This window comes from Eucyclogobius newberryi, unplaced genomic scaffold, assembly GCF_026437365.1.
Source record: "Eucyclogobius newberryi isolate DKJ021-1_F unplaced genomic scaffold, fEucNew1.0.hap1 SCAF_16, whole genome shotgun sequence".
NCBI lineage: Eukaryota > Metazoa > Chordata > Actinopteri > Gobiiformes > Gobiidae > Eucyclogobius > Eucyclogobius newberryi.
In genome coordinates this window covers 25145212-25158540 of record NW_027315790.1, presented here as the reverse complement: position 1 = coordinate 25158540, position 13329 = coordinate 25145212, and the positions used below count along the sequence as shown (strand labels likewise).

Below are 13329 nucleotides of genomic sequence, written 5' to 3'. Positions count from 1 at the left end.
TTATTCCGTAAATATACTCGAGATTTAGATTCATCAGGGTCAAATTTTGTTTAAACTTCTATATTTTTGCAATCACAGCAAATAGTCAAAAGAATAACTCCTGGAATAATTGATTAGCAAAATGATCAATAGTACTACTTCTGTCCGATCAGTTGTGAATGATACGCGGACCAAGTTAGAACAATATGGTACGCTTGCAAATATAATTAGTACTATTTATAAATGTGATTATTTGAATTGAAAGAGTCTGCAAGCAAATATCTGACAGTATCTTAACCTATTTCTGTGGGTCCTGATTTTATGTTTTTATACTTGTAGAAATTGCTCGAAGAAATTGAGAAAAACAAGGACCAGATTGAAGACTGCCAGAAAAATGCTAAAGCTTACATCGATTCAGTCAAGGTACATTACACCAACTATTTCAACTGATTAATATTGGATAAAGGCTGTGTATATATATATATATATATATATATATATGTGTGTGCATATAATTAATATGTGTAATAATGTAGGATTATGAGCTGCTGCTGTTGACCTACAAAGCGATGGAGGATCCCACTGTGTCTCCTCTAAAGAAACCCAAAATGGATGGCGCCTCTGACAACATCATTCAAGAGGTGCCAATGACAACCACTGCTTCATCAAATGTTTGTTTTCCACTATAAACTATATATTTTCTTCCAGTATGTGAATCTGAGAACCCGATACAGTGAGTTGATGACTCTCACCACTCAGTACATCAAGTTTATCACACTGACACAGCGCCGCCTCGAGGAAGAAGAGGTAATTACACTTAATGCATAATTCTATTAAACAAAAACTACTATCAACCATTTCTCCCTGCTAACTAGAAAGTGTATGGGAAACTCTTTGTCGTTAAGACTTTCATAGTTTAAGAATGTTGTGCCTAAAATGTAAAAAATAATTTCTGATTTTACTTATGGCATCATGACTTTTTGAAATGTCATGTCAAATGTAGCCTTATCTTAATTGAAGGTTGAAGCTCTTATTTTAGATTACAATTATTAACATGAATTATTTAGAGAATTAAGCTTTGATTTAACTATTTATTGTAAATAAATTATTATTTATTTTTCCCATACAATGTTTATTTTATAACAACTAGCATTACCTTTAACTTAGTCATGTATTTACATATCTATGTAGCTACATGTTTTAAATAAAATGCTTTCATTTACTACTGCTTTAACTCCTAACATCTCTGTTTCTTTTACTTCTTTTGCTTTTACTAATACAGAAAGCATCAGAAAAGTTAAAGGAGGAGGAAAGGAGGAAAATGGCAGAAATGCAGGCCGAATTAGACAAACAGAAACAAATCGCTGAGGCTCAGGCAAAATCTGTTGCTGAAGCAGAGCAAGAAGCACAAGAACTAAAATCTCTAATGAAAACTGAAGCTAGTAAGAGACAAGACGTCGCCGTGGACTCTGAAAAGCAAAAACAAAACATCCAACAAGAACTACATCAGCTGAAGAGTTTGTCCGACCAGGAAATCAAGTCTAAAAACAAGCAACTTGAGGAAGCTCTGCTAACTCGCAAAAAGATAGAAGAGGAGATTCATATTATAAGGATTCAACTAGAGACGACTATAACACAAAAGACAGTAGCCGAAGGAGAGTTGAATCAGCTTAGGGACAAGGCGGCAGAAGCAGAGAAAATTAGGAAAGCTGCACAGGATGAAGCTGAAAGATTACGCAAACAGGTGAACGAGGAAACGCAGAAAAAGAAACAAGCCGAAGATGAACTTAAGAGAAAATCTGAGGCTGAAAAGGAGGCAGCCAAACAAAAACAAAAAGCGTTAGATGATCTGAAAAAGTATAAAATGCAAGCGGAGGAAGCTGAGAGGAGGATGAAACAAGCCGAGGAAGAGAAGGTCCGTCAGATAAAGGTTGTGGAAGAGGTTGCGCAAAAATCAGCCGTGACCCAACTGCAGACAGCTAACTTTAACGAAAAAACATTCAAGTTGGAAGAGTCTCTCAAAAAGGAACAAGGCACGGTTCTCCAACTCCAAGAAGAAGCAGATAGATTAAGAAAACAGCAAGAGGATGCGGACAGGGCGAGAGAGGAAGCGGAGAAGGAGCTGGAGTTGTGGCGTCAAAAAGCTAACGAGGCACTCAGATTGAGGCTTAAAGCGGAAGAGGAGGCGCAGAAGAAAAGCCAAGCTCAACAAGAAGCGGAAAGGCAGAAAGCAGACGCAGAACGAGATGCAAAGAAAAAGGCCAAAGCTGAAGAAGCCGCTCTCAAACAGAAAGAAAATGCAGAGAATGAGCTGGAGAAACAACGAGTTTTCGCCGAACAAATCGCTCAGCAGAAACTATCTGCCGAGCAAGAGTGCATAAGATTGAAAGCAGATTTTGAACACGCAAATCAGCAAAGAGGTTTGTTGGACAGCGAGCTGCAGAGGTTGAAAAATGAAGTTTGCGAAACAGAGAAGCAAAGGAAACAACTTGAGCAGGAGCTGGCAAAGGTGCGAGGAGAAATGGATGCGCTGTTACAAATGAAAGCCAAAGCTGAGAAAGACACAATGTCCACTTCAGAGAAAAGCAAACAGCAATTGGAGACTGAAGCGCTTAAAATGAAGCAACTCGCTGAAGAGGCAGCCAGGCTAAGGTCCGTTGCAGAAGAGGCGAAGAAGCAAAGACAAGTGGCGGAAGAGGAGGCAGCAAGACAGAGAGCTGAAGCGGAAAAAATACTCAAAGAAAAATTAGCGGCCATTAACGAAGCGACCAGGTTTAAGACCGAGGCAGAGGTGGCGCTTAAAGCCAAAGAAGCTGAGAATGAGAGGTTGAAGCGACAAGCAGAAGACGAGGCCTATCAAAGGAAGTTATTGGAAGATCAAGCGGCGCAGCATAAACAAGACATTCAAGAGAAGATCACACATCTGCAGAGTTCCTCCAATTCGGAGCTGGAGCGACAGAGGACCATAGTTGAGGAGACGCTTCGACAAAGGAAAATTGTGGAAGAAGAGATTCATATTATTAAGATCAGCTTTGAAAAGGCAGCCAAAGAAAAAGGCGATTTGGAAAAGGAGTTGAAGAAGTTGAAGGATGCCGCGGATCAAACGCAAAAGAGTAAAAATAAGGCTGAAGCTGAGGCAGAAAAAATGAAAAAATTGGCCGCAGAAGAAGAGAAGAAACGTAAAGAAGCAGAGGAGAAAGTAAAGAGGATTAAGGCGGCAGAGGAGGAGGCAGCAAGGCAGTGTAAAAACGCCCAAGACGAGGTTGAAAGACTGAAAAAGAAAGCAGAAGAAGCTAATAAACAACGGGAAATCGCAGAGAAAGAGGCCGAAAAACAAGCCGCATTGGCGACAGACGCTGCCCAGAAATCCACCGCTGCCGAACTCAATGCGCAAAATGTCCTCAGCAAAAATAAGGAAGATGGTTTGGCACAGGAAAAGTTACAAAAAGATTTCAAAAGCGCTAAAAAACAAGCGGAAGCTGCAGAGAAAGCCAAGGAGAAGGCCGAGAAGGAGGCCATGCTATTGAGGCAGAAAGCAGAGGAAGCAGAGAAGCTGAAGAAAAAGGCAGAAGAGGAAGCGGCGAAACAGGCAAAAGCTCAGAAAGATGCAGAGAAATTACGGAAAGAGGCGCAAGAAGAGGCTGCAAAATGGGCTAAAGCTGAGGCAGATGCTTTGAAGCTAAAACAACAAGCTGATGCCGAAATGGCTAAACATAAAAAGGAAGCAGAACAAGCAGTTAAACAGAAATCTGTTGTCGAAAAGGAGTTGATTGTTGTGAAATTACAATTAGAAGAAACCGACAAACAAAAAGGACTGCTGGATGATGAGCTTAAGAGACTCAAGAAAGAGGTGGATGATGCTGTCAAACAAAAAGCACAAGTTACAGAAGAATTGACCAAAGTTAAAAAACAAATGGATGAACTTTTGAAAATCAAGCTTAAATTTGAGGAGGAGAACAGGCGTTTGATGCAAAAGGATAAAGATAGCACTCAGAAATTACTGGTGGAAGAAGCAGAGAAGATGAAAAGTTTAGCAGAAGAAGCAGCTAGGCTAAGCGTGGAGGCTGAGGACGCCGCTAAGCAAAGACAGCTAGCTGAAGCGGATCTAGCTGAACAAAGGGCATTAGCTGAGAAGATGCTAAAAGAGAAGATGCAAGCTATCCAGGAAGCGACAAAGTTAAAAGCAGAGGCCGAAGAGTTGCAGAAATTGAAAAACCAAGCGCAAGAAAAGGCAAAGAAATTGTTGGAGGATAAAGAGCAGATCCAGCAAAAATTAAACAAGGAAACAGAAGGGTTTCAGAAGTCGCTAGAGGCTGAACGTAAAAGACAAAAAGAGATGACAGCAGAAGCGGACAAACTCAAAAAGAAAGTGAAAGAACTAAGCGATGCACAGGCCAAAGCTGAGGACGAAGCCAGAAATTTCAAGAAACAAGCAGAAGAAGTGAAAACACGACTCGAAGTGAGTGAGAAACAGAAGTCAGAGGTGGTGGTGCAAAAACTGGAGACTCAAAGATTACAGAGCACCAAAGAAGCAGATGATCTGAAGAAGGCCATCGCTGATGTGGAGAAAGAGAGAGAGAAACTGAAGAAGGAGGCAGAGGAGCTGCAGAAAAAGTCCAAGGAGGTATTGTTTTGTTTTAAAAAAAAACTTGAGGATTTTAACAACTTGTGCATTTACCTCAACACAGACTAAATCAATGCTGTATTGGTGTATTGACTTTGATGTGAAATGTTGGGATTTTCAAACACTTGGTCAGATTGCTTTGTTGTTGTTGTAAATGAATTTATTCCATAGTCAGTGGAGGATTTTTGAAGATTTGACTAGCCACCAAAAACATACAATAAACTGACTATGGAAAAATACATACAACTTAACTAACCTCTGATCATATCTTTTATAACAAGCTACCAGCATTTACATTTAAATGTCATTCTGCACAATACTGCAAAATATCTAAATGATATAACATTATAATCCCAGTGTAATACTCAACTAACTTAATACAATGAAAACCAAGTTACATATTAAATGTTTATTTTTGGTTTGTCAGAGCGTATGCGGAAAGTGGGAAAGTTAAAAAGAAAGCATTCATTGTCATCATTCACACGTAAATGTTTTTTGTGTTGAAATGTTTCAATATAATTACATTAACTTTTACATTTTATACTATGGATATTGATCAAGAAAAAAAAAGTTTTATAAAAAGAATAGACTCAACTGGTTCATATAAAATTGATTAGGGTTATACTCCCACCACAACCTGTTACAAAATCTTAGATGATCACAAAACAATGACATTAAGATATTAAGGCCATTGAGTTGGCCACATTTACTGTTGAATGAAAAAGGGATTAGTCAGTAAGTCAGCACTAGCAAACCTTTTGGTGTTTATTAAGTGTTCCATCTCTGTTCTCTTATTATTGCTTCTATTCCTCTTGCAGATGGCCAATGCCCAAAAGGAGCAGGTGGAGCAGCAGAAAGCCCTCATGCAGAAGTCGTTCATCCAAGACAAAGACGCTTTACTGAAAAAAGACAAAGAAATGGAAGAAGCGAAGACGAAACTAGAGAAACAGCTAGAGGATGAAATGAAAAAGGCCAAAGCTCTCAAAGACGAACAAGAACGTCAGAGAAAGATGATGGAGGAGGAGCAGAAAAAACTACAAGCTGTTTTAGATGAAGCCCTCAAGAAACAAAAGGAGGCCGAAGCGGAGATGAAGAACAAACAGAAAGAAATGCAAGTGATTGATAAGAAGAGACTGGAGCAAGAAAAACTTCTGGAAACGGAAAACAAAAAGCTCAAAGAAAGACTTCAAAACCTGGAGGGCGCTGCGGCTGAAAAACCAACCACGACCAGAACTAAAGAGATTGACATCCAGACTGATAGAGTACAGGAGGAGCAGGTTCTGACCATGACAACTGTCTCAACAACCAAGAAGGTGTTCAATGGCTCTGTTGAAGTGGATAGTGACAAGAAAAAGAGAGACTCTCCCCTGGCTTTTGACGGTATAAGAGAGAAGGTACCTGCTGAAAGATTGCATGATATTGGCATCTTGAGCAAAAAGGAGCTTGACAAGTTGAAAAAGGGCAAAGCGACAGTGCAAGATCTCGCCAAAACAGATAAAGTAAAGGCTTGTCTTCAAGGCCAGGGTGTCATTGGTGGGCTCTTAACTCCAAATAAAGAGAAAATTAGCGTCTACCAAGCCATGACTCAAAACAAGATTGAACCTGAGACAGCAACAATGCTACTTGAAGCTCAAGCCGCCACTGGTTTTATTGCTGACCCGGTGAAAAATAGACTTCTAACAGTGGATGAGGCTGTAAAAGAGGAGGTTATTGGTCCTGAACTGCATGATAAGATGTTGTCGGCAGAAAGAGCTGCAACTGGATTTAGGGATCCCTTCACTGGGGCCAAAATATCACTGTACGAAGCTATGAAGAAGGGATTAATTGAAAAAGAGCCAGCAACAAAATACCTAGATGTTCAACTTGCGACTGGTGGTATCATCGACCCAGTTAATAGCCATAGAGTGCCACTACAAACAGCGTACAAGCAAGGACAATTTGATCCAGAGTTGAACAAGAAACTCACAGATCCAAGCGATGATTGCAAGCTTTTCATCGACCCAAGCACACAAGAGCAGCTAACTTACAAACAACTGCTTGAGAAATGTACAAAGGATGCAGAAACTGGTTTGTTGATCTTGCCAGTTACAGAAAAAGCAGCTCAAACAGAGAGGACATTCACAGATGCAGAGACCAAAGACATGTTTAGTAAGGCGAAAATGGACATTCCTTTTGGAAGATTCAAAGGCAAAAATCTGACCATCTGGGAAGTTATCAATTCAGAATATTTCACTGTAGACCAAAGAAAGGATCTGATTCGTCAATACAAAACCGGCAAGATCACTATCGAGAAAATTATCAAAATTGTCATCACTGTTGTTGAGGATAAGGAGAAGAATAAAGATAATGTCTTCAATGGTTTGAGGTCTGCAGTTTCTGCCAATGAGCTTTTGGAGTCTAAAGTTATCAATAAAGACCTATTCAATAAACTTAGTAATGGTAAAGTTACTGTAAAGGAGATTGCTGAAATGGATCAAGTGAAAAAGGCATTGCAAGGAACGCCAAGTATCGCTGGGTTGGTGAATGAACTAACCAAAGAGAAAATGCCCTTCTATCAAGCCATGAAAAAAGATTTACTGTCCCCAGAAACTGTTCTAAACTTCCTGGAAGCTCAAGCAGCGACTGGATTTGTCATTGACCCAGTTAAAAATGAAAGAGTCCCTGTAGATGAGGCAGTTAAGTCTGGGCTAGTTGGACCAGAGTTGCATGAGCGACTACTTTCTGCAGAGCGGGCTGTCAATGGCTATCAAGACCCCTATTCTGGCAAAAAGATTTCACTATTTGAAGCCATGAAAAAAGGGCTCGTTAAGAAGGATCAAGGTATTCGTCTACTCGAAGCACAACTGGCAACAGGAGGAATTGTAGATCCAGTCAAAAGCTATCGTATCCCACACGGTGTTGCAGTCAAGCGTGGATACCTTGATGAAGAAACTAACAAGAGTCTACACAAGGAAAGTGAGGAAACAAAAGTTTATTGTGATCCAAATACGCAAGAAGATGCTACCTATCAACAACTCATGAGTAAATGTGTCACTGACAAAGAGACAGGACTGCCATTGCTTGCATTGTCAAAGAAGGCGCCTAAACCGAAGGAGGACAAACAGTTAACAGAGTCTACGGCTAAAGAAGCTATGCAGAAAACAATGGATCTTGACTATGGGCCATTCAAAGGTAGAAAAGTTACAATTTGGGAGATTATTCACTCTGAGTACATCACAGAAGAGCAGAGGATTGAGTTGATCAGACAATATCGAACGGGTCAAGTCACAATTGAAAGGCTAATCACGATTGTTGTTACAATGGTGGGCGAGACAGAGGACAAGAAGAAAGCAGCAGCTCCATTTGATGGCCTACGGGCTCCCGTCTCAGCTGATTCTCTACTAGATTCAAACCTAATCGATAACGCTACATTTGAAAAGCTTCAACAAGGTCAAATCACACCTAAACAAGTGGGCGAGAGTGACGCTGTGAAGAAATATCTCAAAGGAACAGCTCTAATTGATGGTGTCACAATGGGGGATGAAAAGTTGAGTATTTATCAAGCAATGAAGAAGAACATTTTACAGCCAAAGACAGCTATGGCACTATTGGAAGCACAAGCTGGTACTGGTTTTATAAGTGATCCCGTGAAAAATCTGAAATATACGGTGGATGAGGCTGTTAAGGCTGGAGTTGTTGGACCAGAACTTCATGAAAAGCTGCTGTTGGCTGAAAAAGCTGTGACTGGATATAAAGATCCATACACCGGGGACAAAATCTCCCTCCTCCAAGCCATGAAGAAGGAGCTTGTCTTGAGAGAACATGCAATTCCTATTCTTGAAGCTCAGTTTTGCACAGGTGGTATTATTGATCCGGTTAGCAGCCACCGCATCCCCAATGAAGTGGCGGTCAACCGTGGATGCTTGAACAAGCAAATGGTCAAATCTTTCAATGAGCCTTCAGGCGATGTCAAATGCTTCACAAATCCAGAAACAAATGAAAATGTTACCTACAAGCAATTGCTGGAAAAATGTACAAGAGATCCTACTTCTGGCTTGTGCTATCTGCCAGTCTCCAAAGTAGAAGCGGAACCTGTCGAAAAATCCTACCAGGTTACAGAAGAGCAAGCACAAACTGATTTGGCCAATACACAAATTGATATTCCAGTGAAAGGTGCATCAGGAAAGAGTATGACCATTTGGGAAGTCATGAATTCAAACATGCTGCCAGATAATGAAAAACAACGGCTTCTGGAACAATACCGTCTTGGTCAAATTACAAAAGACAGAATGCTTATCATCATCATTGAAATTATTGAGCAAAGAGAGGATTTGAAGATTGAGCAAGGCATGTCCTGTGATGTTATCAGAAGACGAATAACCATAGAGGAGCTTTACAATGCAAGAATAATTGACTTGCACACATACAATCTTCTGAAGCAAGAAAAAATGACAATTCGAGAAGTTATGGAAATGCCTACAGTTAAACAGTACCTCTTTGGCACTGGTTGCATTGCTGGTATTATGTCAGACGTGCCTAAGAGAATCAGCATCTATCAAGCGATGCAAAAGGGCAAGCTGAAGCCAGAAGTTGCTTTGAATCTTCTTGAAGCTCAGGCAGCAACTGGATTCATAATTGATCCAATCAAAGATGAATTGTTGACAGTTGATGAAGCAGTCCGCAAAGGTCTAGTTGGTCCCGAACTACATGACAAGCTCCTATCAGCTGAAAGAGCAGTCACTGGCTACAGAGACCCATACAGCGGCAAAGTTATTTCAATTTTCCAGGCGATGAAGAAAGGTCTAATCCCAGAAGACTATGCGTTGAGGCTGTTGGAAGCTCAGAACGCAACAGGTGGATTGGTGGATCCAGAATATTACTTCCGCCTGCCCAATGACGTGGCCATGCAACGCGGCTATATCAATAAAGATACACTGGACAAGATATCAGAACCAAGTTGTGACGTTAAAGGTTACATTGATCCAACCACAGATGAACAACAATCTTATGCTCAATTGCTTAAGAGAAGTAGAATTGATAAAGAAACGGGCATGCGTGTATTGTCACTAGCTGATCGTGCTTTGCTCTTCAAGGGTCTCAGAAAACAAATTACGATTGAGGAGCTGTTGCGTTCACAAATCATCGACCAAAAGACATACAATGAACTTACAGAAGGAACTATCACTGTAGAGGAGGTTAGCAGAAATCTCAAAAAGTATCTTGAAGGGACAAGTTGTATCGCTGGTGTCTATGTTGAATCAACCAAAGATCGTCTGTCTATTTACCAAGCCATGAAAAAGACCATGATTCGGCCTGGTACCGCCTTTGAGCTCCTGGAGGCCCAAGCCGCAACTGGGTATGTGATCGACCCAATAAAAAATCTTAAACTTACCGTCATTGAAGCTGTCAAAATGGGAGTGGTAGGACCAGAATTCAAAGACAAACTGCAATCGGCTGAACGTGCCGTAACTGGCTACAGAGACCCCTACTCCGGTAAAGTCATCTCTCTTTTCCAAGCCATGAAAAAGGGGTTAATCCTAAAAGATCATGGTATCCGTTTGCTAGAAGCTCAAATTGCAACAGGAGGCATTATTGATCCACAAGAAAGTCATCGTTTGCCAGTCGAAGCGGCTTATGAGCGTGGGCTATTTGATGAAGAAATGAATGAAATCCTTACCGATCCATCAGATGATACCAAAGGCTTTTTTGACCCCAACACAGAGGAAAATCTCACCTATCTTCAGCTTATGGAGAGGTGCATGACGGATCCGGAAACTGGCTTTGCCCTTTTGTTGCTGAAAGAAAAGAAGCGTGAGAGAAAGACATCGTCAAAGTCCTCTGTTCGCAAGAGACGAGTGGTCATTGTCGATCCAGAAACAGGCAAGGAGATGTCGGTATATGAAGCCTATCAAAAGGGGCTGATTGACCACCAGACTTACATTGAACTGGCCGAACAAGAGTGCGAATGGGAGGAGATAACCATCACCTCTTCCGATGGCGTTGTAAAGTCAATGATTATCGATAGGCGATCTGGGAGACAGTATGATATTGATGATGCCATTTCAAAGGGTCTTATTGATAAATCAGCACTGGATCAATACCGAGGTGGCACCTTGTCTATTACAGAATTCGCAGACATGCTTTCCGGGAACGCAAGCGGAAATAGATCGCGTTCGTCCTCATTTGGATCTTCCTCTTCCTACACTATGAGTCCAATTCCATCAATCAAAACACCAGCAACTACATGGAATGACCCCACTGAGGAAACTGGACCAGTGGCGGGCATCTTAGACACAGAAACACTAGAGAAGGTGTCAGTAACAGAGGCTATGCATAGGAATCTAGTGGACAATATTACAGGACAACGATTGCTTGAGGCTCAAGCTTGCACTGGTGGCATCATTGACCCAAACACAGGCGAGAGGTTTTCAGTAACAGATGCAGTGAACAAAGGACTACTTGATAAAATCATGCTTGACCGTATCACTCTTGCACAAAAGGCCTACAATGGTTTTGAAGACCCAAGAACCAAAAGCCAAATGTCTGCTGCCCAAGCCTTAAAGAAGGGATGGCTGTATTACGAAGCTGGTCAGAGGTTCCTTGAAGTCCAGTATTTGACGGGAGGGTTGATCGAACCAGACGTCACTGGAAGAGTTTCCATTGATGACGCCGTGAGGAAAGGAACCTTGGAGGCACGCACGGCACAAAAGCTCAGAGATGTGAGCGCTTATTCAAAATACCTCACCTGCCCCAAAACTAAACTGAAGATCTCCTACAAAGACGCCATGGACAGGAGCATGATTGAGGAGGGGACGGGACTGAGGTTGCTCGAAGCCTCCTCTCAGTCGAGTAAAGGCCTGTACAGTCCCTACAGCATCAGCGGCTCTGGGTCAGCCACCGGCTCTAGATCCGGGTCAAGGAGTGGCTCTAGGTCAGGGTCTCGGCGAGGAAGCTTCGACGCCACAGCATCCGGCTTCAGCAGCAGCCTCTCCTCCACCTCATATAACACGTCGTCCTACAGCTCCGCCGCCTACGGTTCATCCCCGAGCTACACTCGCCGCTACTGAGAACTGTCACCATTTGCCTAGAAACAATTGAAGATGACCTTTATTCTACTCTGCATGTAGTTTTTACAAGATTTAGATTTATTTTATACAATTATTTTAGTAGATGTATATTGTTTTATTTACTTATGCTTTCTTATTTTATTTAGCAGTTGTGGCTCATCAATATTATGGAAATGTTCTTATGATAGGAATGAGTTTTATTTTAAAAGTTTTGAAAAGTGCCCATCTCTGAACAAAATTTGGCTGTACAAAATCTGTATATATTTGTGAAATTAGAGACATATTATAAAGAAAGATTTATTAGCCATTCTGCAGAGCAGAATTTATTCCCAGAAAAACCACACCTCTTTATTTTGAAATGCCAAACATCAAGATCTGCCTCTGAAGTTCACTTATGACCATTAAAGCCTGGATTATGCTGCAACAAAGCAGCCTTTATTCAAACATCCAATGGACTCAACTCCTAAATGGTTCTGAAGAGTTAAATCTTAAACTCCTACTGGTCAATGTGCATACTGAAATTTCAAAAGGTAAGTTTGATACATTTATCTTGATAAAATGTTTTTTTTTTTTTGTAAAACCTCACTCTCTTTTGCCTCCATAGTGTCTTCTCACCGGCTTCCTGCTCAGACGTCTTCCTGCGGCTCTTGCCATTTATTTTAACCAAACCACTGTAAACAGATATTTTATATGATTTTTTTGGAAAAAGCATGTGCTAAAGTAATATTTTAATCTATTGTTTTTACAATGGACCATTTTAACAATAGCAACTTTAAAAAGACTTTAATCGAGCTTCTGTAAGTGCCTGCAAATACTCTTTATCACTTTAAAGCAGTGAAGTGTAGTAGCCTCTAACTTGATGGTGCAGTGATCCCACTGTAAACTGACTGATGCATGACTGAACAAGCAGCTTCCCAATGTTTTCAGGTTAAAAACATTTGTACTATCGCTATCACAATCCGTACACAGGGCTAAAACCAATGATTGTTTGTATCTGTCTCCCGTTTGAGTCGGACTTCTAATAGACAAGTATTGTACTGTATATTAAAGATACTTAGAGCACTACCGCTGAAAGTCATGTGTTAACATTGTATTGAAAACATGTTAAAGCTTTGCACCAGCTCCAGTATTTTGTTTATCCACCATATGTGCATTTTATTTTATGACATTTATTTTGTTTGTTTTCAAAGCAATAATTAAAACCATATCATTATTTCTGCTTTGCATGATACACTAACATTTAAGGTGCAGAAACAAAAACATGTTTATGTTTCAAAAGGTTTGAAGGAAGTATTTTATTGAGGGTTATCAAACCTGAACGGTGTATTTATAAAATGGTGACAAGGAATTTTACTGTAACACCTTATGCTCTGTAAATAAATAAGGAAATGAAAAACTGTCTTTTATGTGTGTGTCTATCTTACTGAGAAGTTTTGAGGAATGGTAAATAGATATGGTAACCAACATGCAGTGGCCCATGGGAGTATAAAACACAAATTAATGAACTAAAGATACCAACAATATTATGATCTTATGAAAACAATTGTAATGCCAAGGGGCTGTCTTTACTTCAAATAATCACTTCTGACTATAAATATAGATATATAAATAATATTAGTCCTATTTTTTTACAGTTGCCACTCACCAATAAAAATGACTTTCTGTTGAAATAATTATACA

At 40.4% G+C, this 13329-nt stretch overlaps 1 protein-coding gene across 8 annotated transcripts in view; it reads left to right on the top strand.

Moving 5' to 3' along the window:
- Positions 1–13045, top strand: part of pleca (plectin a) — a 144417-nt gene extending 131372 nt beyond the window's left edge. For all 8 annotated transcript variants that reach the window (XM_072448076.1, XM_072448080.1, XM_072448077.1 and 5 more), the window contains 6 exons: positions 319–402; positions 516–620; positions 688–786; positions 1262–4603; positions 5422–12179; positions 12254–13045. In XM_072448076.1, the coding sequence (XP_072304177.1) occupies positions 319–402; positions 516–620; positions 688–786; positions 1262–4603; positions 5422–11649 (9858 nt within the window). In that variant the 3' untranslated portion in view covers positions 11650–12179; positions 12254–13045. The remainder of the gene's footprint in view (positions 1–318; positions 403–515; positions 621–687; positions 787–1261; positions 4604–5421; positions 12180–12253) is intronic.
- Positions 13046–13329: the final 284 nt, after the last annotated feature.